The sequence below is a fragment of the Oncorhynchus clarkii genome, chromosome 1 (assembly GCF_045791955.1).
Source record: "Oncorhynchus clarkii lewisi isolate Uvic-CL-2024 chromosome 1, UVic_Ocla_1.0, whole genome shotgun sequence".
NCBI lineage: Eukaryota > Metazoa > Chordata > Actinopteri > Salmoniformes > Salmonidae > Oncorhynchus > Oncorhynchus clarkii.
Window position 1 is genome coordinate 55,685,139 of NC_092147.1, and position 23,063 is coordinate 55,708,201.

Genomic DNA, 23,063 nt, shown 5'->3' on the forward strand with positions numbered 1-23,063 from the left:
TCTTCTCTGCAGATCCTCTCAAGCTCTGTCAGGTTGGACAGGGAGCATCGCTGCACAGCTATTTTCAGGTTTCTCCAGAGATGTTAGATCGGGTTCAAGACCGGCCTCTGGCTGGGCCACTCAAGGACATTCAGAACCTTGTCCTGAAGCCATTCCTGCGCTGTCTTGGTTGTGTGCATAGAGTCGTTGTCCTGTTGGAAGTGAACCTTCGCCCCAGTCTGAGGTCCTGAGCGCTCTGGAGCAAGTTTTCATTGAGGATCTCTCTGCACTTTGCTCTGTTCATCTTTGCCTCTATCCTGACTATTCTCCCAGTCCATACCGCTGAAAAACATGATGTTGCCACCACATGCTTCACCGTAGGGATGGTGCCAGTTTTCCTCCAGACTTGACACTTGGCATTAAGGCCAAATAGTTCACTCTTGGTTTTATCAGACCAGAGAATCTTATTTTTCATGGTCCGAGAGTCCTTTAAGTCCCTTTTGGAAAACTCCAAGCGAGATGTCATGTGCTTTTTACAGATGAGTGGCTTCCATCTGGCCACTCTACCATAAAAGCCTGATTGGTGGAGTGCTGCAGAAAGGAACAAAGGAACTCTGGAGCTCTGTCAGAGTGAACATTAGGTTCTTGGTCACCTCCCTGACTAAGGCCTTCTCCCCCGATTGCTCAGTTTGGCAGAGCAACCAGTCCTAGGAAGAGTCTTGGTTTTCCCAAACTTCTTCTATTTAAGAATGATGGACATGTGTGTGCATTTCCAAATCATGTCCAATCAATTGAATTTACCACAGGTAGACTCCAATCAAATAATTTAAAAAAACTGCAAAAATCTGTAAAAACCTGTTTCCTCTTTGTCATTATGCTGTATTGTGTGTAGATAATGGGGTACTGTTTAATCAATTTTAGAATAAAGCTGTAACGCAACAAAATCAGGAAAAGGTCAAGGGGTCTGAAAACTTTCTGAAAGCACTGTATCTGTGTATTATGGCCATCGAAATGTTAGCTATTAAAATCAGATCCAACAATAATATCAAGGGGCTAGAAATCCAGGGCTTCAAAACAAATGTGTCATTGTATGCTGATGATACATGTTCTCATTTAAATCCACAATTTGGATCATAGAGGATCTAGATACATTTTCTATCCTCTCTGGATTACAAAAAAGCATGATAAGGTACGTGTTGGTGCATTAAAAAATGATTGTGTAGTTTACCAATAAAATTGTCTGGCAGTGAAGTGGACATACTCGGTACTCATATCCCGAAATAAATAAATTATATCACTAGTACATTTTAATAGAAAGTTAGCAAAAAATAGATAAGATCTTGCTACCATGGGAAGGAAAATACCTGTCTATTTGTGGAAAAATCACCCTGATTAACTCTTAAGTCATATCCCAGTTTACCGACTTGCTTATGGTCTTGCCTACACCTAACAACTTGTTTTTAAATGATACGAGCAAAAAATATTACATTTTATTTGGAATGGCAAGCCAGACAAAATTAAACGGGCCTATTTATGTAATTAATATGAATTCGGAGGGCATAAATGATTAAATATTAAAGCATTAGAACTCTCACTAAAGTCATACAAAGCTGTACCTAAATAGGAACTGGTTCTCTATCAGATTAGTAAGAATGGCTCACCCCGTGTTCAAGAATGGCCTTTTTCCCTTTATTCAGATTACAACCTCTCACTTTTGGGTATTGAAAAATGAAATAAAATCTCTGAAATATCGCTATTTTTAAAACAAGCCATAGAAAGTTGGTTGCAATTACAATTTAATCCACCAGAAATGACAGTACACATATTACAACAAATATTATGGTTAAACTCAAATATAGTCATTGATATATACTAAATATGTTAATTATTTATACTAATTATTATCAAATATACTCATTATTTTTGGATAAAAATGTTTAACAGTATAATCTTTTAAATGATATCATAAATCGGACTGATGGTGTTATGTCACACATGCAGCTAACAAAAATATATGGAAATGTCTGCTCTGTCTAAAATTACAACCAAAAATGGAATAGGAAAAAGGAAGGGGGAGAAAGTGAGGAACTTGTCTGTCACCCCTGCATTAAAGACTAAAATTGGCTAAAGAAAATTGTAATAAATAAAAAAGTATACCAGTTTATTTAAGGACCAAAAAATGGACAGATGTGCCATACAGATTGCAAATAGATGGTTTTCAAGGCACATGGTTTATGAACTGATAAACAAGATGACGCTGGATTCAAAACTCAGAGACAGAATCCTTAGATTATTTATTTTGATACTGTCCCTATGTAGCTTGTTTTTGGTCGCAGGAATGGCTGAAGAATTGTTACATTTACCTGGAGTTAACTCTGCAAAAGCCCTGCTGTGTAATCTGAAATGTCATAGTCAATCAATCAATAACATAATACTCATAGCAAAAAATCTTGAATTTACAATCTGAAGAAACTGTGAGAATAGAAAGTTTCAAAACTTTTGTGAAACATCACAGCCCTGTTGAAAAATATATGGCAACTAGAAATCAAAACTGGATGGTGTTCAGAGACAGGGGGAGGTGAGACAGAGTGTCACTGACCGGCATGGAGGAGTCCTCTGTGTTGGTGCCTTAGGGCAGGTAAGGAGAAAAGGTGGGGGAGGAGATGGAGAAGTAGAGAAAGGGGGGGATGAGAGGAGGAGTATTACTGACCAGTGGGGCGTCCTCCTCTATGTTGGTGCTGTAGGGCATGTTGGTGAAGATGGGGTCCATGTCCTGGACATCAGTGATGGTGATTGCTAAGTTAGACAGACTGGATAGAGGCCGCTTCTTATCCTGGTCCTGATGGAGAGAGCAGAAAAACACAAGCATGGTCACACCTTGGTCATGTTCACTTGGAAGAAAACAGACTGAAACAGGGAGGGATTACCTGGACTTGCTCCTTTTCATTTTTAAAACATTATGCTACACTGTGCCCTACTGAACACTATCGTGCCTTGTTACTTTATTTAAAAAAAAACTGTGTGTGTAAGCTTATCTGTACTTTGTGTGTTCCCTCACCGTGGCATTGACAGTGAGCTGGTAGGCCGAGGAGGTCTCGTAGTCCAGGGCCCTGGTGACAGTGACCGTACCACGGGCTCCATCGATGGAGAAAAAGGGAGAAGGGGGCTGAAAGGAGAAGAGCACACTTCCCCCTGTGCCTTGGTCTGGGTCTGTGGCATTTACCTGGTACACTGAGGTGCCCACTGGAGTGTTCTGGAACCCAGGGAGAGACAGGCACACAGATTGGCATAAAGTCATAGTTCTGTAGTATGAAGGGATTTTCAAAAGATAGATTGAGGACTCTATGTAGAAAATCTGAATTGAGACAGATTACTGTTCTGCAGATTTAATGATTAATTGGCCACATTTGCAGCCAAGCACCAACTCAACTATGTCCTTTTTCTTCTCAACTAATTAACAAGATCTGACCAATGAGAATTAAGCAAAGTAGTAACTGAAATAATGAAATACGATTACCATTCACAACAACTGATTCTTCACATTTTAGAACTACACAGAAGTGTCTTGGAAAATAACAGAGCCCAGTATGATAAATAAAATATATGTTATTTAACATTTATTTAACTAGGCAAGTCAGTTAAGAACAAATTCGTATTTAGTATGACGGCCTACACCGTCCAAACCCAGACGACACTGGGCCACCCTATGGGACTCCCAATAATGTCCAGTTGTGATACAGCCTGGAATTGAACCAGGATGTCTGTAGTGACGCCTCAAGCACTGAGATGTAATATCTTAGACCGCTGCACCACTCGGGAGCCCAAAAATTATCATGTTTTAAAGCTCAACAGTGATCTAATGTCAAGATGAGTCCATGTCTCACACAATTCAGTGTGTAGACCCAAGACTCATTTCCTCAATTCCAAATGATGGGAGAGATCAGCACCATAAATTAGATGTTGCCAATCTTTCCCATTCATTAGGGGTTGAGAGGGGGGAGCTCCCTTGTCGATGCAAAGGAGATGGTCAGTCTATAACTTGGGTGGCTGGAGACTTTGACAATGTTTTCCCTCTGACACCGTCTGGTATAGAGGTCCTGGATGGCAAGGAGCTAGGCCACAGCGATGTACTGGGCTGAATGCACTCTGTAGCAAATTGAGGTCAGATGCCAAGCAGTTGCCATGCCAAGCGGTGATGCAGCCAGTCAAGATGCTTTCAATGGGGCGGCAGGGTAGCCTAGTGGTTAGAGCGTTGGACTAGTAACCGGAAGGTTGCGAGTTCAAACCCCCGAGCTGACAAGGTACAAATCTGTCGTTCTGCCCCTGAACAGGCAGTTAACCCACTGTTCCCAGGCCGTCATTGAAAATAAGAATTTGTTCTTAACTGACTTGCCTGGCTAAATAAAGGTAAAATAAAAAAAATAAAAAAAAAAATGGCGCAGCTGTATAACTTTGAGGATCTGAGGGCCCATAATGAATCTGAGGGAGAAGAGGCAATGTCGTGTCCTCTTCATGACTGCATTGGTGTGTGTGGACCATGATAATTCCTAAGTGATGTGGACACTGAGGAAGCTCTCAACCTGCTCCACTACAGCCTCATCGATGTGGATGGGGTTGTCCTCGGCCCTCCATTTCCTATAGTCCATGATCAGCTCCTTTGTCGTGCTGACGTTGAGGCCAGGTCTCTGACCTCCTCCCCGTAGGCTTTATCATTGTCCATACTATTTACTCTCTTGGTAAATATTATGGTCTACAGCTTATCATGAGGTATTCTAACTCAGGCGAGTAGAACCTTGACTTCCTTAATATTAAAGATTGCACTGAAACGGCTGTTTGAAGAAGAGGACCAAGGTGCAGCGTGGTACATGTTCATGATTTTTAATAAAACTGAACACTAGAACAAAAAATAACAAAGCGGAACAAATGAAACAGTTCTGTCTGGTGCCGACACACAAAACAGAAAATAACTACCCACAAAACACAGGTGGGAAAAGGCTACCTAAGTATGGTTCTCAATCAGAGACAACGATGGACAGCTGCCTCTGATTGAGAACCACACCCGACCAAATACACAGAAATAGAAAACATAGAGCACAAAACATAGAATGCCCACCCCAACTCATACCCTGACCAAACCAAAATAGAGACATAAAAGGATCTCTAAGGTCAGGGCATGACTCCGGCCGCAAAAAACCTATAGGGGAGGGTCTGGATGGGCAACTATCCGAGGTGGTGGCTCTGGTGTGGGACGTTAGGCTTGGCCCACTTAGGCTTGGCCCACTTAGCTGGCGCCTCTGGAGCGGGGACCCTCACGGCCGACCCCGGACTGGGGACCCTCGCAGCGGGCCCCGGACAGGAGTGCGACTCTGGCAGCCCCGGACAGGAGGGCGACTCTGGCAGCCCCGGACAGGAGGGAGACTCTTGGCAGCCCCGGACAGGACTCACCAGGCTGGAGAATGCCCAGTCTAACCCGGCATGTGCCGGGAGCTGGAACAGGCCGCAATGGGTTCTCCTGGCAAACTGGGGAAACCGTGCTTAGAGCCGGCGCAGGATATCCTGACCCGAGGAGATGCACAGGAGGTCTGGAGAGCAGGGCTGGCACAATCCGTCCTGGCTCGATCCTCACCCTAGCCCGGCAGATGCGGGGAGCTGGAATGTAGCGCACCGGGCTAAGAATGCGTACTGGAGACACCGTGCGCTCCACCACAAAACACGGTGCCTGACGACCAGTACGTCGCCTGCCACGGTAAGCATGGGGAGTTGGCTCAGGTCTCCAACCGGGGGGTCGTAAGCCAAATGTAAAGTGACACTGGCAGGAAAGTGTGGTCTGCTGCAACAGTCTGTCTGCTGTACCTCTCACGGAACAAAGGAGAGGGTGTGTGGTGTGTGTGAGTGCTCCTCAGCCCCTATCAGTCGTACTACAGGGATATGCTGGGAGGCCAAGGGCCATTGCCCAGGGAACACAACAGCATAGCACAGGTAATATAAGCTGACTAGCTCCCCATGTCTACATCCCCTGACATCATACTGCCTATCACTCTATCTTACCCTCCATGTCTCTTTCTCTTAGATTTTCTCTCTTTTTCCTACACCTACAACCTCGCTCTCTCTCTCGCTCTCTCTCTAACTCCTACATCCCTCCCTCCTGTCCTCTTGCAGAAAGACAGGCATGCATCAGCAGGTCTGTCTCACTGGATTAAGGTGCCTGCCACCCAGAGAGAGGGATGGAGAGAGAGATATATGGAGAGAGAGAGAGAGAGAGAAAGGGAGAGAGAGAGAAAGAAAGAAAATAAGAATGGTGGTAGTGGGGGGGGGGGGGGGGGGGGGGTATCATCGGGCATCGAATCCGCAGGGTATCAATCATATGATTTAGTAAAGCCACCCTCCATACAAGGATAATCATAAAACACCTTCACAAAGCAAATACAACAACAAATCGTCATATCTTACAGATCCCTTTACACATCAACAGATTTTATAACTAGTCAGATAGCAACATAGACTGCCTCAAGCCTCTTTTTCACCTCTTTTATCACGTAATTTATTTTGACCTTCACATATGGGCAGGCATAAGGTCAAGGGCAGGTATTACGTTGCAAAGGTGGGCATGTATGTGTCCTGCTTATACCAAAGATTTTTATAACTAACCCAAGATAGACCATTGCCTGTTGTCTCCAATGGGAGCAAATCAATCATAGTGGGCAGAACAAGCAATGAGGTGGGCAAAGCCAAGCACGAGCTCGTGAGATCCTATTGGAGTGTTCTACATTTATTTGCATATTTCCGTTAGGGAACGGCTACTCTATAAAGTGTCCGTTTGCAATAACTGAATTTGCCATTGCACTCCACTTTTTAAAACTTTAGCAAAGGGCAAAGTCCACAAAATGCAGGCCACTATGTTTCTTACAGATTATAGTTTAGGAAACAAAAAAATGTATGGAGATCAAATGTTTCATCGATGAGAACATTTGCAGAATTTCAGCCAAATTCATCTCATTCCATCTTCTCCCACTGCCGGCCACTGGGCTTCTTCTCAACACCATATTTGGTAGTGAGTGGAAACGCCAACCGGATGCTTCATATTTATACATCCTGTGAAATATCTGGCTCATTGTTCTATCTGTGCTTAAACTAGTTTTGTCAACAGCAAACACACATCACCGGAGGAACAATGGGCTACAAAGTGGTCTCTGCCAGCAAGAGCCGCTTTGTGTCTGATGACATTCTCGAGGAAGATTCACTTCCCTTGGAAGATCTGGAGAGTGAATTCCAACAGATCCAACCATATATGCTCGAGCCATTGGCTTCTAGCGACAAAAAAGATTTCAGTTAAGAAAACTAAGTTCAACCACCCTTGCAAAGTGTTTGAACAGGGTTGGGGAGTAACGGATTACATGTAAGGGATTACAAAAAAATGTTAACTGTAATCCGTTACATTACCAGCAAAAATATTGTAATCAGATTAGAGATACCTTTGAAAAACTAGATGATTACTTCGAGGATTACTTTTAAATTCAGAAAGGATGTTTGCGAAAAAAAGTATTTGACACTTCTCTGTTTTCTCAATGACATTCAAATCAGCATTGAAAAAAGGTGCAAGTTTAAGTTTGTTCCACCTGAGTGAGTCTGACCACAAATCAGAGACCACTATGATGACACACCAAATGTGTTTGATGGATTGCAGGATAAGAGCAGGAATAGGCTTTTGTAGGCTACAGTCCAAGCTATGTCTTCCAATGGTGCGACTGCTGTCGGCATCAACGATTATCCAACTTGAATAAATGTGGCGATACGGATATAACTTATTATTGATATCTACATAGCGCATTGATGTGATTCATACTGCTGCTCTCTGATTTAGCTATTTGCGCCTCCCGAGTGGCACAGAGGTCTAAGGCACTGCATCTCAATGCTAGAGGCATCACTACAGACCCTGGTTCAATTCCAGGCTGTATCACAACCGGCCGTGATTGGGAGTCCCATAGGGCGGCACAAAATTGGCCCATTGTCGTCCGGGTTAGGGTTTGGCCAGGGTAGGCCGTCATTGTAAATAAGAATTTGTTCTTAACTGACTTGCCTAGTTAAATATAAAATACAAATTACAGATTGTGGTTGTTGTGGATGGCTGTTCACAAATCTAAATGTGTATTTGAATCCAATAATGGTTGAATTCAAGAAGTTTAAGCTTCCTGTCAATCATTGTTTTTGAAGCCAGTGGACAGCCAATGAAAAATGCCCTCTTGCAACAGCTGCACAGTACGGATCCAAGCCTGTGGAACACAAGTGGGGCTTGTTTCTTCAGTAGTGCTCAAAGCATGCCATTCCATGAGCACAGCATTTATTTTTCAACTCAAATCAATGAGCCCAATCAGTCCTCCATGACAACAAAATCATAAACAACAGAGTAAGGCTGGCTAATTTAGTCCTTAGTTTTGGGGTCATGCTCAGGTAAAACAATTTGGTTAATCTATACGACCATATTTCCAAGTCCTATTCACGAAGATCAAGGGGTATAACATTTATTGGAATGACTGGAACTCTGATATACTTTGTTTTTAAATGTAAATATATAATTTAATCGTATTGTTAAATGTAGTAGAAAGTGATTGGTTAGAAGAAGCCTACACAACAAATCCATAAAGTAAAATGTAACATATGGTCAGCTATGTAAACTTTAACATTGATTTATCCTGCAATAGATTCAATTGGTGACATACATTTTTGTCTTCTTCTAATGCCTCTTAAGGAGAAAGTAATCTAAATGTAACAGAATGTAATCAGATTACGTTGTTGAGTTTGTGTAATCCAAAAGTTATGTTACCGATTACAACTAGTAACTGTAATGGATTACATTTAGAAAGTAACCGACCGAACCCTGTGTAATGTTATAGCTAGCTAATATTAACTTGCTATATGTATCTCCAGCTGGCACGACACTGAAAGTTCTGACAAAGCCTGTATATAATTGTTAGCTGTAAACATAAACCGGAGCCTTAACCATTTGTTTATGGCACTTATTTTCCCAAAAAATTTAAAAAGCTGTTGCGCAGCATCTTACTGCCTTCCTGAAGACTAACAATGAATACGAAACGCTTCAGTCTGGTTTTAGACCCCATCATAGCACTGATACTGTACTCGTGAAGGTGGTAAATTACCTTTAATGGCGTCAGACCAAGTCTATGCATCTGTCCTCGTGCACCTTGACCTTAGTGCTGCTTTTGATACCATCGATCACCACATTATTTTCGAGGGACTGTAAACGCAAATTGGTCTACACGGACAAGTTCTGGCCTGGTTAAGATCTTATTTGTTGGAAAGATATCAGTTTGTCTCTGTGGATGGTTTGACCTTTACTCTGGACCCTGATCTCTCGTTTGACAAACATATCAAGAAAATTTCAAGGACAGCTTTTTTCCATCTTCGTAAAGTTGCAAAAATCTGAAACTTTCAGTCCAAAAATGATGCAGAACAATTAATACATGCTTTTGTCACTTCTAGATTAGACTACTGCAATGCTCTACTTTCCAGCTACCCGGATAAAGCACTAAATCAGTTTTATCAAATTTTTACCAGCATGTCACATGTCCAACCAGGGGAAAACAAATTCTAGAACACCTTTACTCCACACACAGAGATGCACATAAAGCCCTCCATTTGGCAAATCTGACCATAATTATATCCTCCTGATTCCTGTTTACAAGCAAAAACTAAAGCAGGAAGCATTGAGGAATACACCACCTCAGTCATCGGCTTCATCAATAAGTGCATCGATGACGACGTCCCCACAGTGACTGTACGTACATATCCTAACCAGAAGCCATGGATTACAGGCAACATCCGCATCGCTAAAGGCTAGAGCTGACGCTTTCAAGGAGTGGGAGACTAATCTGGACGCTTATAAGAAATCCTGCTATGCCCTCCGACGAACCATAAAACAAGCAAAGTGTCAACACAGGATTAAGATTGAATCCTACTACACCGGCTCTGACGCTTGTTGGATGTGGCAGGGCTTGAAAACTATTACTGAGGGAAACCCAGACGCGAGCTTCCCTGTGACGCGAGCCTACCAGACGAGCTAAATGCCTTTTATGCTTGCTTCAAGGCAAGCAACACTGAAGCATGCATGAGTGCACCAGCTATTCTGGATGACTGCGTGATAATGCTCTCGGTAGCCGATGTGAACAAAACCTTTAAACAGGTCAACATTCACAAAGCCGCTGGGCCAGATGGATTACCAGGATGTGTATTCAAAGCATGCACGGACAAATTGTCAAGTGTCTTCACTGACATTTTCAACCTCTCCCTGACCGATTCTGAAATACCTACATGTTTCAAGCAGACCACCATAGTTCCTGTGCCCAAGGAAGTGAAGGTAACCTGCCTAAATGATTACCGCCCCGTGGCACTCATGTTGGTAGCCATGAAGTGCTTTGAAAGCATTCTTCCGGACACCCTAGACCCACTCCAATTCTCATACCATCCCAACAGATCCACAGATGACGCAATCTCAATCGCACTCCACACTGCCCTTTCTCACCTGGACAAAAGGAACACCTATGTGAGAATGCTGTTCAGCTACAGCTCAGCGTTTAACACCATACTGCCCACGAAGCTCATCACTAAGCTAAGGACACTAAAAACTGGGACTAAACACCTCCCTCTGCAACTGAATCCTGCACTTCCTGACGGGCCACCTCCAGGTGGTAAGAGTAGGCAACAATACGTCTGCCATGCAGATCCTTAACACTGGGGCCCCACAGGGGTGTGTACTGAGTCCCCTCCTGTACTCCCTCTTCACCCACGACTGCGTGGCCGAACACGACTCCAACACCATCATTAAGTTTGCTGACGACACAACAGTGGTATGCTTGATCACCGACAACGATGAGACAGACTTTAGAGAGGAGGTCAGAGAACTGGCAGTGTGGTGCCTGGACAACAACCTCTCACTCAATGTGAGCAAGACAAAGGAGCTGATCGTGGACTACATGAAGAGGTGGGCCGAACAGGCCCCCATTAACATGGGCTGTAACGGGGCTGTAGTGGAGAAGGGTCGAGAGTTTCAAGTTCCCTGGTGTCAACATCACCAACGATCTATCATGGTCAAAACATACCAAGACAGTCGTGAAACGGGCACGGCAGGACCTTTTCCCCCTCGGAAGACTGAAAAGATTTGGCATAGGTCCCCAGATCCTGAAAAGGTTCTACAGCTGCACCATCAAGAGCATCCAGACCGGTTGCATCACTGCCTGGTATGGCAACTGCTCGGCATCTGACTGTATGGTCCTACAGAGGGTAGTTTGAACGGCCTAGTACATCACTGGGGGCAAGCTTCCTGCCATCCAGGACCTATATAATAAGTCGGTGTCAGAGGAAAGCCCATAAAATTGACAGTCTTTTCTCTGCTTCCTCATGGCAAGCGATAACGGAACGCCAAGTCTAGGACCAAAAGGCTCCTCAACAGCTTCTACACCATTAGACTGCTAAACAAATCATACAAATCGCCACCTGACAATATACACTGCTGCTACTCGCTGTTTGTTTGTTACCTGTGCATAGTCACTTCGCCCCCACCAACATGTACAGATTATTTCAACTAGCCTGTACCCCTGCACACTGACTTGGTACCGGTGCCCCCTGTTTATAGCCTCGTTAATGTTATTCTTATTGTGTTACTTTTTATTATTACTTCTTATTTTAGCCTACTTGGTAAATATTTTATTTTTCAACTGCACTGTTGGTTAAGCATTTCACTGTAAAGTCTACACTTTTTGTATTTTCTGCATGTGGCAAATAAAGTTTGATTTGATTTGAAATAAACCTCAGTTAGTGCTAAACACAGCTGCTAGAATCTTAACTAGAACCAACAAATTGGATCATATAAATTCAGTGCTAGCCTCTCTATACTGGCTTCCTGTTAAGGCAAGGGCTGATTTCACAACCTACAAAGCATTACATGGGCTTGCTCCTACCTATCTTTCCGATTTGATCCTGCCGTACATACCTTACACGTACACTATGGTCACAAGACGTAGGCCTCCTTACTGTCCCTAGAATATCTAAGCAAACAGCTGGAGGCAGGGCTTTCTCCTATAGAGCTCCATTTTTATGGAATGGTCTGCCTATCCATGTGAGAGACGGAGGCTCAGTCTCAACCTTTACGTCTTTATTGAAGACTCATCTATTCAGTAGGTCCTATGATTGAGTGTAGTCTGGCCCAGCGGTACGAAGGTGAACGGAAAAGCAATGGAGCAACGAACCGCTCTTGCTGTCTCTGCCTGGCCAGTTCCCCTCTCTCCACTGGGATTATCTGCCTCAAACCGTATTACAGGGGCTGAATCAGTGGCTTACTGGTGCTCTTCCACTGACGTGATCTTCCTGTCCGGGTTGGTGCCCCCCTCGGGATCGTGCCATGGAGGAGATCTTTGGTTGAACATATCCCTCTAGTAGCATGGGGGCTGTGCTTTGGCAAAGTGGATGGGGTTATATCCTGCCTGTTTGGCCCTGTCCGGGGGTATTGTCGGACAGGGACACAGTGTCTCCCAATCGCTCCTGTCTCAGCCTCCATTATTTATGCTGCAATAGTTTATTTGTCGGGGGGCTAGGGTCAGCCTGTAATATCTGGAGTATTTCTCCTCTCTCATTCGTGTGAATGTCTCGTCCTTTGTGAATTTAAGTATGATCCCTCTAATTCTCTCTCTTTCTCTCTCTTTCTCTTTCTCTCTTCTCTCAGAGGACCTGAGCCCTAGGACCATGCCTTAGGACTACCTGGTCCGATGACTCCTTGCTGTCCCCAGTCCACCTGGTCAGGCTGCTGCTCCAGTTTCAACTATTCTGCTTGCGGCTATGGAACCCTGACCTGTTCACAGGATGTGCTACCTTCTCCCGGATCTGCTGTTTTGGACTTTCTCTGTACTGCACCTGCTGTCTTTAACTATGAATGATCGGCTATGAAAAGCCAACTGACATTTACTCCTGAGGTGATGTCCTGTTGCACCGTCTTCAACCATTGTGATTATTATTATCTGACCCTGTTGTTCATCTATGAATGTTTGAACATCTTTGCCATATTCTGTTATAATCTCCACCCGGCACAGCCAGAAGAGGACTGGCCACCGCTCAGAGTCTGGTTCTTCTCTAGGTTTCTTCCTAGGTTCTGGCCTTTCTAGGTAGTTTTTCCTAGCCACCATGCTTCTACATCTGCATTAGTTGCTGTTTGGGGTTTTAGGATGGGTTTCTGTACAGCACTTTGTGACATCGACTGATATAAAAGGTCTTAAAACCTCTTATGGATACCTTCACGCGCTAATCCCTTTAGCGGGATCGATTTGACAACATCCAGTGAAATGACAGAAGGCCAAATTCAAACTACAGGAATAACAATATTCAACATTCACGAAATTATATGTGTAATGCATCAAAATAATGCTTAACTTCTTTTTAATTCAGCCGCTGTGTCAGATTTCAAAAAGGCTCTATGGTGAAAGCAGACCATACGATTATCTCAAACACATGAAAATAATTATTCAACCAGGCAGGTGCGACACAAAAGTCAGAAATAGCCATATTATAAATGACTTACCTTTGAAGATCTTCTTTTTGCAATCCGAAATGTCTCATTGACACAATGAATGGTCGTTTTGTTTGATAAATCCCTTCTTTATATCCCCAAAATGTCCATTTATTTGGCGTGTTTGATTTAGAAATACACCGGTTCCAACTCGCCCAACATGACTACAAAGTATCTAATAAGTTACCTGTAAACTTGGTCCAAACATTTAATTCCTAATCCAAACTCGGGTATCCTAAAATGTAAATAATCAATAAAATTGAAGACGGAATAAACTGTTTATAATACCGGATAAAAACAACGTGAAGCGCCTTCCAGTTCACGTGCACCGAAACAGTAGAGTCCACCTGGATTGCCACTTACAATGAATAGCACCACATCTTAATTTCTCAAAAGAAAAATGTTGAACAATTTCTAAAGACTGTTTGACATCTAGTGGAAGCCATAGGAACTGCAACCAGGTTCCTCAAAAATAGGGCATCCCATAGAAACAATTGGGAAATCCTATGACCTCAATTTCTTTTCCCCTGGATGGTTTGTCCTCGGGGTTTCACCTGCCAAATCAGTTCTGTTATACTCACAGACATTATTTTAACAGTTTTCGAAACTTTAGAGTGTATTCTATTCAAATCTATCAATTTATATTGATAGATTATATCAATCTATATTAACGTATCCTAGCTTTTGGGCCTGAGTAACAGGCAGTTTACTTTGGGCACGCTTTTCATCTGGACGTCAAAATACTGCCCCCTAGTCTAAAGAAGTTTTAATGAATAAATTTGACTGAGAGTTGCTAGATAATGACAACATAGCCATCAGTCTAAATCTGCCGATTATGACTGTGGTTTGATATGAGCTTCTTAGCTAGCTAGCTAAGTGTATTTCCAAGCCACTGTTTATAATAAATGACATTACTTAATTAGTTGCTGTGATCTGCTACTTGATAATATTTGTGTTCTTGTGGTGGCCACTGCTAAATCATGCCAGCTGAGGAAAACACCTGCTCTATAAATGTGCCTCAGGTAGGTTTAAGTAGCTTGACTAGGACTGATTAGTGTCAGTGACCATGTCTTATGTATTGCCTATAGGTTACCTATGGGTTACATGTACAGTGCCTTGCGAAAGTATTCGGCCCCCTTGAACTTTGCGACCTTTTGCCACATTTCAGGCTTCAAACATAAAGATATAAAACTGTATTTTTTTGTGAAGAATCAACAACAAGTGGGACACAATCATGAAGTGGAACGACATTTATTGGATATTTCAAACTTTTTTAACAAATCAAAAACTGAAAAATTGGGCGTGCAAAATTATTCAGCCCCCTTAAGTTAATACTTTGTAGCGCCACCTGATACTCCTTCCATTTCAATATTATCGCTTGCACAGTGCTCCTTGGGATGCTTAAAGCTTGGGAAATCTTTTTGTATCCAAATCCGGCTTTAAACTTCTTCACAACAGTATCTCGGACCTGCCTGGTGTGTTCCTTGTTCTTCATGATGCTCTCTGCGCTTTTAACAGACCTCTGAGACTATCACAGTGCAGGTGCATTTATACGGAGACTTGATTACACACAGGTGGATTGTATTTATCATCATTAGTCATTTAGGTCAACATTGGATCATTCAGAGATCCTCACTGAACTTCTGGAGAGAGTTTGCTGCACTGAAAGTAAAGGGGCTGAATAATTTTGTACGCCCAATTTTTCAGTTTTTGATTTGATAAAAAAGTTTGAAATATCCAATAAATGTCGTTCCACTTCATGATTGTGTCCCACTTGTTGTTGATTCTTCACAAAAAAATACAGTTTTATATCTTTATGTTTGAAGCCTGAAATGTGGCAAAAGGTTGCAAAGTTCAAGGGGGCCGAATACTTTCGCAAGGCACTGTACCATAGTCCCTCACAGTCTCAAAGTTTTGTGAGCACATCAATCTTATTTGTGAGATCTGTGGAAAACCATTAAGAACACCTGCTTTTTCCATGACAGACTGACCAGGTAAATCCAGGTAAAAACTATGATCCCTTATTGATGTCAATTCAATTAGTTTAGATGAAGGGGAGAACACCTTTCAAGCCTTGAGACAATTGAGACATGGATTGTGTACGTGTGCCATTCAGAGGATGAATGGGCAAGACAAAATATTTAAGTGCCTTTGAAAAGGGTATGGTATGAGGTCCCAGGCGCAACGGTTTGAGTGTGTCAAGAACTGCAACACTGCTGGGTTTTTCACGCTCAACAGTTTCCCATGTGTATCAAGAATGGGCATGACTGAAAAAGTTTGGGAAGCACTGATATACAGTATAGCTATTGATTAGCACAAATACAGATGGGCAACCCCATGCTTCAGCCTACTTATTTATATCCACTATGCTGCAGGTGATAATACATATTGCTAAATAACACACCAGTCTGATAATATGGACAAATATGCTGTTAGGTACATTTTTGAAAGGCAAAAGTATATTTTAGATGGAGTCAGCATCCTTTTATTTAATTCATTTGGAGTAGAAAAGTCACCAGAATGGACACAGTCGTTCTACAAAACAATTCTCTCAGCGGGCATAACAAGCGTGGTGAAGGGTACACAAATAATGGGTTATGACATTTGCATTTAGATAAAGCAGGGGTTCGGTGGTGACTTTCTGAATGGTTAGAGCTAGAGCAACAGTTTAAAGTAATACAGAAATTGTTGGTATTCATATTTTGACCAAATTACCAGGAACGTTTTGGATGTATTTTCCCTGTAAAATTCATCAGAAACAACCATTTCTCAGCTGTTTCTTGTAAACAAATATCCTGGGGGGGGATGCCCCTAGACACCCATTGAAGGGTGATGAACCCATTGACCCTGATCCCCACCCCCCCATCAAAACAAGTAAAATAGTACATTGCTAAAACTGTGGTACACTTAACGCCAAGCCCCCACAGTGCCAGTTTGGAACTATACTGGCATGATTCACGTGTCGATATTGATTTTTCGTGATCTTTAGGTCGTTCACGAAAAATGGGGGCTTTTGAGTCACACAGTATGGCAGGGTCAACAACACCCGATTTACTTTAATTGCGAACGCCAGGCAACACCAAATCAGCCCGACCAAAACACTAGCATGGCCTATTTTTTGGTCGTCGCTCTGCACTTTTCTTGCTGTTTGAAATCCGCTACGACAGAGATTCCACACGATCATTGTCTGAGTCTAATAGAAACACGGCATACTGGCCTGTGCTGTTTGCTACCGACAGAACGTTACAATAAGGTCTTTGAATGACCATTAGGTAACGTCCCTGGCTCTGACAGAACGTTCTCCTCAGGACATTAAACAACCCTGCCTGGATGTTCCTTACAGGTACTTATTTGCTCATGGCAGGATGTTGTGTCATGGTCCCCAAGAAGCGTTTGTCTAGTTCCCCATACGTTCTCATGACATCATCAAGGTTTTTAGGACGTTCTCAGGACATTCAGTGTACCAGTCCTCAGGACATCACATGGTGGTCACATTGGAACTTTCTCTAGGGAACTTTTATCTAGTTCAATGTAAATTAGTTCCCTGTTTTTATTTGATTTAATCTTGATGGCCATTGGTGTCCATTTCAGGACTTCTTTAAGACGTTCTATGGACATTTATTTGACCAGTCATCAGGACGTTGCGTTATGGTTCTCACTGAAAGTTCTGATGGGAACCTTTGTCTAGTTCACTGTAAATTACCAGGACATCATAGAGGAGTTTTTTTCAGAATTTTCTCAGGACATTCATTTTTACTAGTCATTATGTTGTTGTGTGATGGTAATGTTCTCTGGGGAACTTTTGTTTAGTTCCATGTAAGGTACCAGGATGTGATTAGGGACCATGTCAGGAATTTTTCAACACATTCTCAGAACATTTATTTTTTCAGTTGTTAGGACATTGTGTAATCACACAATGTCCTAACAACTGTCCCAGGTCTCCCAAATCTTTAAAGTGGTGAAATGGGATGGATGTTTAAAGTGGGACGCTGTTCAGCTAAAATGGAATGTATATTAAAAAAAGAGTTGAGAACAACTTTTAGAGGTCAGAAACATGATAAATCTGATGGTTGATAGGTACTTAGCACAGTAGGAGGCCATTCTTTCACTTGATTACCTCTTCAGTCTACCCCCTCCTTTTTCGAACATTCTGTTAAAAATCGCGCAACATTTCAGCGTCCTGCTACTCATGCCAGGAATATAGTATATGCATATGATTAGTATGTGTGGATAGAAAACACTCTGAAGTTTCTAAAACTGGTTAAATCACGGCTGTGACTATAACAGAGCGTGTGTTTCATCGAAAAGCGCAAGAAAAACTGGTCACTGAAAGCTGAAAATAATATCCATGCGCCACTTGCATGTATTGTTTAAAGGACACCAAATTAAATAGGGCCAAGGATGCAATTCCTACAGCTTCCACACGATGTCGCCATTGTCGTCATTTTCCTGAGAGTTATTTCTTGGTCAAACAAAGGAAAGAGATTCAATTTCTTCCGGTCTCCGACAGGATGTTTTGGAGGAGAGATTTTCGACCATGATTTCAAGACGTGGAGCTATTGAATACACATCGCCCCGTGATCATTTTGATAGATTATAAACGTTTACTAATACCTAAAGTTGGATTACAAAAGTATTTCGAAGTGTTTTGTGAAAGTTTATCGTCGACTTTTTTAATTTTTAAAAATGACGCAGCGTTTTGAAACAATGTTTTTTTCTGAATTACACAGTTTCCATAGATGGCTATTTTGGGTATATATGGACCGATTTAATCGAAAAAAAATACCCAATAGTGATGTTTATGGGGCATATAGGAGTGCCAAGAAAGAAGCTCGTCAAAGGTAATGAATGTTTTATATTTTATTTCTGCTATTTGTGTAGCGCCGGCTACGCTAATTCTTTTGTTTACGTCGCCTTCAGGCATTTTGGGGTGTTGCATGCTATCAGATAATAGCTTCTCATGCTTTCGCCGAAAAGCATTTTAAAAATCTGACTTGCTGGCTAGATTCACAACGAGTGTAGCTTTAATTCAATACCCTGTATGTGTGTTTTAATGAACGTTTGAGTTTTAACGAGTACATTTAGCATTTAGCGTAGCGCATTTGCATTTCCAGGTGCCTAGTTGAGACATCTGCGTCTCAGATAGGAGCAACTTTAAACAAAATACTTACCTGCTGTGTACCGACCTGGTTATGACAAACCTGCCGTTTCTACTTGTAGAATCTCAATGCTCGGCAGTGGCCAACAACTTTGAGCCAATCAGAGAGCACGGACCTCCACGCTGGGGAGCTGACATCTACAGCAGGCACAAGACAAACAAGCTACTTCCACCTTGTGGTCTGAAGTATTTAATCGGTGGATATACTGGGCTATGTGAACAACAAAAAGTTAACTGACGACTCTCTGGGTAGAGGTGCTAAGTACCTACCGGCATTCATATTTCTCAGTGTGTCTGTCACTTAGATGTTGGGAATATAGAATAAATCAGTCATTGACAAGGACATGGTGGTGGAGCAGGATGTTTGTAATGCTGCTTAACAAAAGGTTGTGAGTTCAAATCCCAGGTGAGGACATGTTTAAGAATAATTACTACATAAATGATCATGTACAATGCAGTCTAATGTCATGTATGCAAAATGAAAACACTGTCATGACTCTCCTGTGAGGATCCAAAGATCAGGTTTCCAATGGATCAACTTCAACCAGAACCCTCTCACCCGCAGGAGGGATTGATGTGGGTTTTTTTGAAAGTTCACAACCGGTCGTAAATTGTATGCAGTGGAGGGTTAGTATTGGTGTTGAAATGTGTTGGGGAATAATCAGAATTGTTTGGTAACATGGGTAAGATGTTTTATATTCATCATATGCTTATGAGTTATTTCTCATAAGAATGTATTTTGTTGTACTATAGTGGTGGCCATTGGCAGTTATCTGTTCTATGTCAAGACTAAGTTGCATGGCCTGCAGAGAGGGGAGAGGTCAAGGTGTCATCAATGTGTAAACATATCTTTTGCTCCACTCAACTCAGCTGCAATGTGTAGGGGGCTCTCAGAGAATTCATTGATAGACACTGAATTGCCTGAGAGTCACAGGGTTGTGATAGAGCTCATATAATTAAAGATGGACTTTGATAACTAACTCTGACTTTTGTTGTGGTTTGCTCCCATGATTTGGCAAATAGAGGAAATTTCAACGACAAATGTTTTTTGTCTCCAGATGACTTTTGCCACCCAAAAACTTGAACGTCCAAAAACTGAACACTGGAACAAGTATTCATGGGGAATGATGAGAGATGGTGTATGGAAAATAAATGTATATTTTGTAATGCCATAAATTGTATAAAAATGGTATAACAAAAATATTGTACCTTGAAAAGTATACAAACTGTATATAGAAGGTTTTCATCCTTTATGTTGTGTAGGAAATATGAAAATGATTAGAGTATTTTTGTTAACTTCTTAAGGTATAGGGGGCAGCATTTTCACTTTTGGATAAATAGCACAATTTCAACTTCCTGATACTCATGCCAGGAATATAAGATATGCATATTATTAGTAGATTTGGATAGAAAACACTCTGAAGTTTCTAAAACTGTTTGAATCATGTCTGTAAGTATAATAGAACTTGTGTAGCAGGCAAAACCCCGAGGATTAACCATTCAGATTATTTTTTTTTGTCTCTGTCTGTTCACTGTGTTCTCATTGGCAAATTACGGTAGGAACCTGTTTTCAGGTTCATGGATATACAGTGGGGCAAAAAATATTTATTCAGCAACCAATTGTGCATGTTCTCCCACTTAAAAAGATGAGAGAGGCCTGTAACCTTTGTTGGCAATGACAGAGGTCAAACGTTTTTTGTAAGTCTTCACAAGGTTTTCACACACTGTTGCTGGTATTTTGGCCCATTCCTTTATGCAGATCTCCTCTAGAGCAGTGATGTTTTGGGGCTGTTGCTGGGCAACACGGACTTTCAACTCCCTCCAAAAATGTTCTGTGGGGTTGAGATCTCGAGACTGGCTAGGCCACTCCAGGACCTTGAAATGCTTCTTACGAAGCCACTCCTTCGTTGCCCGGGCAGTGTGTTTTGGATCATTGTCATGCTGAAAGACCCAGCCACGTTTCAACTTCAATGCTCTTGCTGATGGAAGGAGGTTTTCACTCAAAATCTCACGATACACGGCCCCCTTCATTCTTTCCGTTACACGGATCAGTCGTCCTGGTCCCTTTGCAGAAAAACAGCCCCAAAGCATGATGTTTCCACCCCCATGCTTCACACACACAGTAGGTATGGTGTTCTTTGGATGCATATCAGCATTCCTTGTTCTCCAAACACGACGAGTTGAGTTCTTACCAAAAAGTTATATTTTGGTTTCATCTGACCATGTGACATTCTCCCAATCTTCTTCTGGATCATCCAAATGCTCTCTAGCAAACTTCAGACGGGCCTGGACATGTACTGGCTTAAGCAGGGGGACACGTCTGGCACTGCAGGATTTGAGTCCCTGGCAGCGTAGTGTTTTACTGATGGTAGGCTTTGTTAATTTGGTCCCAGCTCTCTGCAGGTCATTCACCGTTCTTGTGATCATTTTGACCCCACGGCGTGAGATCTTGCATGGAGCCCCAGATCGAGGGAGATTATCAGCGGTCTTGTATGTCTTCCATTTCCTAATAATTGCTCCCATAGTTGATTTCTTCAAACCAAGCTGCTTACCTATTGCAGATTCAGTCTTCCCAGCCTGGTGCAGGTCTACAATTTTGTTTCTTGTGTCCTTTGACAGCTCTTTGGTCTTGGCCATAGTGGAGTTTGGAGTGTGACTATTTGAGGTTGTGGACAGGTGTCTTTTATACTGATAACAAGTTCAAACAGGTGCCATTAACCTCTTGAACCTCTGGGGGCAGTATTTCATTTTTGGATGAAAAACGTTCCCGTTTTAAACAAGATATTTTGTCACGAAAAGATGCTCGACTATGCATATAATTGACATCTTTGGAATGAAAACACTCTGACGTTTACAAAACTGCAAAGATATTGTCTGTGAGTGCCACAGAACTAATGCTACAGGCGAAACCAAGATGAAATTTCATACAGGAACTGAGCCAGATTTTGAATGCGCTGTGTTCCAATGTCTCCTTATATGGCTGTGAATGCGCAAGGAATGCGCCTACACTTTCTGTCGTTTCCCCAAGGTGTTTACAGCATTGTGACGTATTTGTAGGCATATCATTGGAAAATTTACCATAAGAGACTACATTTACCAGGTGTCCGCTTGGTGTCCTCCGTCAAAACTATTGCGTAATCTCCAGGTGCGTGCATTTTTCAATTTGGTTCAGAGGAGAAACCAAACTGCCTCGAGTGATTTATCATCGAATAGATATGTATAAACACCTTGAGGATTGATTCTAAACAACGTTTGCCATGTTTCTGTCGATATTATGGAGTTAATTTTGAAAAAAGTTTGCCGTTGTAATGACTGAATTTTCGTTTTGTTTTCTCAGCCAAACGTGATGAACAAAACGGAGCGATTTCTCCTACACAAATAATATTTTAGGAAAAACTTAACATTTGCTATCTAACTGACAGTCTCCTCATTGAAAACATCCGAAGTTCTTCAAAGGTAAATTATTTTATTTGAATGCTTTTCTTGTTTTTGTGAAAACGTTGCCTGCTGAATGCTAGGCTTAATGCTATGCTAGCTATCAATACTCTTACACAAATGCTTGTGCTATGGTTGAAAAGCATTTTTTGAAAATCTGAGATGACAGTGTTGTTAACAAAAAGCGAAGCTTGTGAGCTAATATATTTATTTCATTTCATTTGCGATTTTCATGAATAGTTAATGTTGCGTTATGGTAATGAGCTTGAGGCTATAATTACGCTCCCGGATACGGGTTTGCTCGTCGCAACAGGTTAATACAGGTAACGAGTGGAAGACAGAAAAGCCTCTTAAAGAAGAAGTTACAGGTCTGTGAGAGCCAGAAATCTTGCTTGTTTGTAGGTGACCAAATACTTATTTTCCACCATCATTTGCAAATAAATTAATAAAAAAATGTTTTTCTCATTTTGTCTGTCATAATTGAAGTGTACCTATGATGAAAATTACAGGCCTCTCTCATCTTTTTAAGTGGGAGAACTTGCACAATTGGTGGCTGACAAAAATACATTTTTTGCCTCACTGTATATGGACGGAATTAATCGAACAAAAGGACCAATTGTGATGTTTATGGGACATATTGGAGTGCCAACAAAAGAAGCTCGTCAAAGGTAATGCATGTTTTATATTTTATTCCTGCATTTTGTGTAGTGCCTGCAGGGTTGAAATATGCTACCCTCTTTGTTTACTATTGGGCTATCATCAAATAATAGCTTCTTATGCTTTCGCCGAAAAGCCTTTTTAACATCTGACATGTTGGCTGGATTCACAACAAGTGTAGCTTTAATTGAGTATCTTACATGTGTGATTTAATGAAAGTTGATTTTTATATCATTTTTATTTATTTTCCGCACTGCATTTTCC

General features: G+C 41.9%; 1 protein-coding gene across 1 annotated transcript in view; it reads right to left on the reverse strand.

Annotated features, from left to right (window-relative positions):
* LOC139409029 (cadherin-related 23) overlaps positions 1-23,063 on the reverse strand; it is a 611,517-nt gene that overhangs the window by 352,937 nt on the left and 235,517 nt on the right. Inside the window, exons 6-7 of the mRNA XM_071153685.1 lie at positions 3,038-3,232; positions 2,690-2,818 (exon numbers count right to left, since the gene is read on the reverse strand). Coding sequence (XP_071009786.1) covers positions 2,690-2,818; positions 3,038-3,232 — 324 coding nt within the window. The remainder of the gene's footprint in view (positions 1-2,689; positions 2,819-3,037; positions 3,233-23,063) is intronic.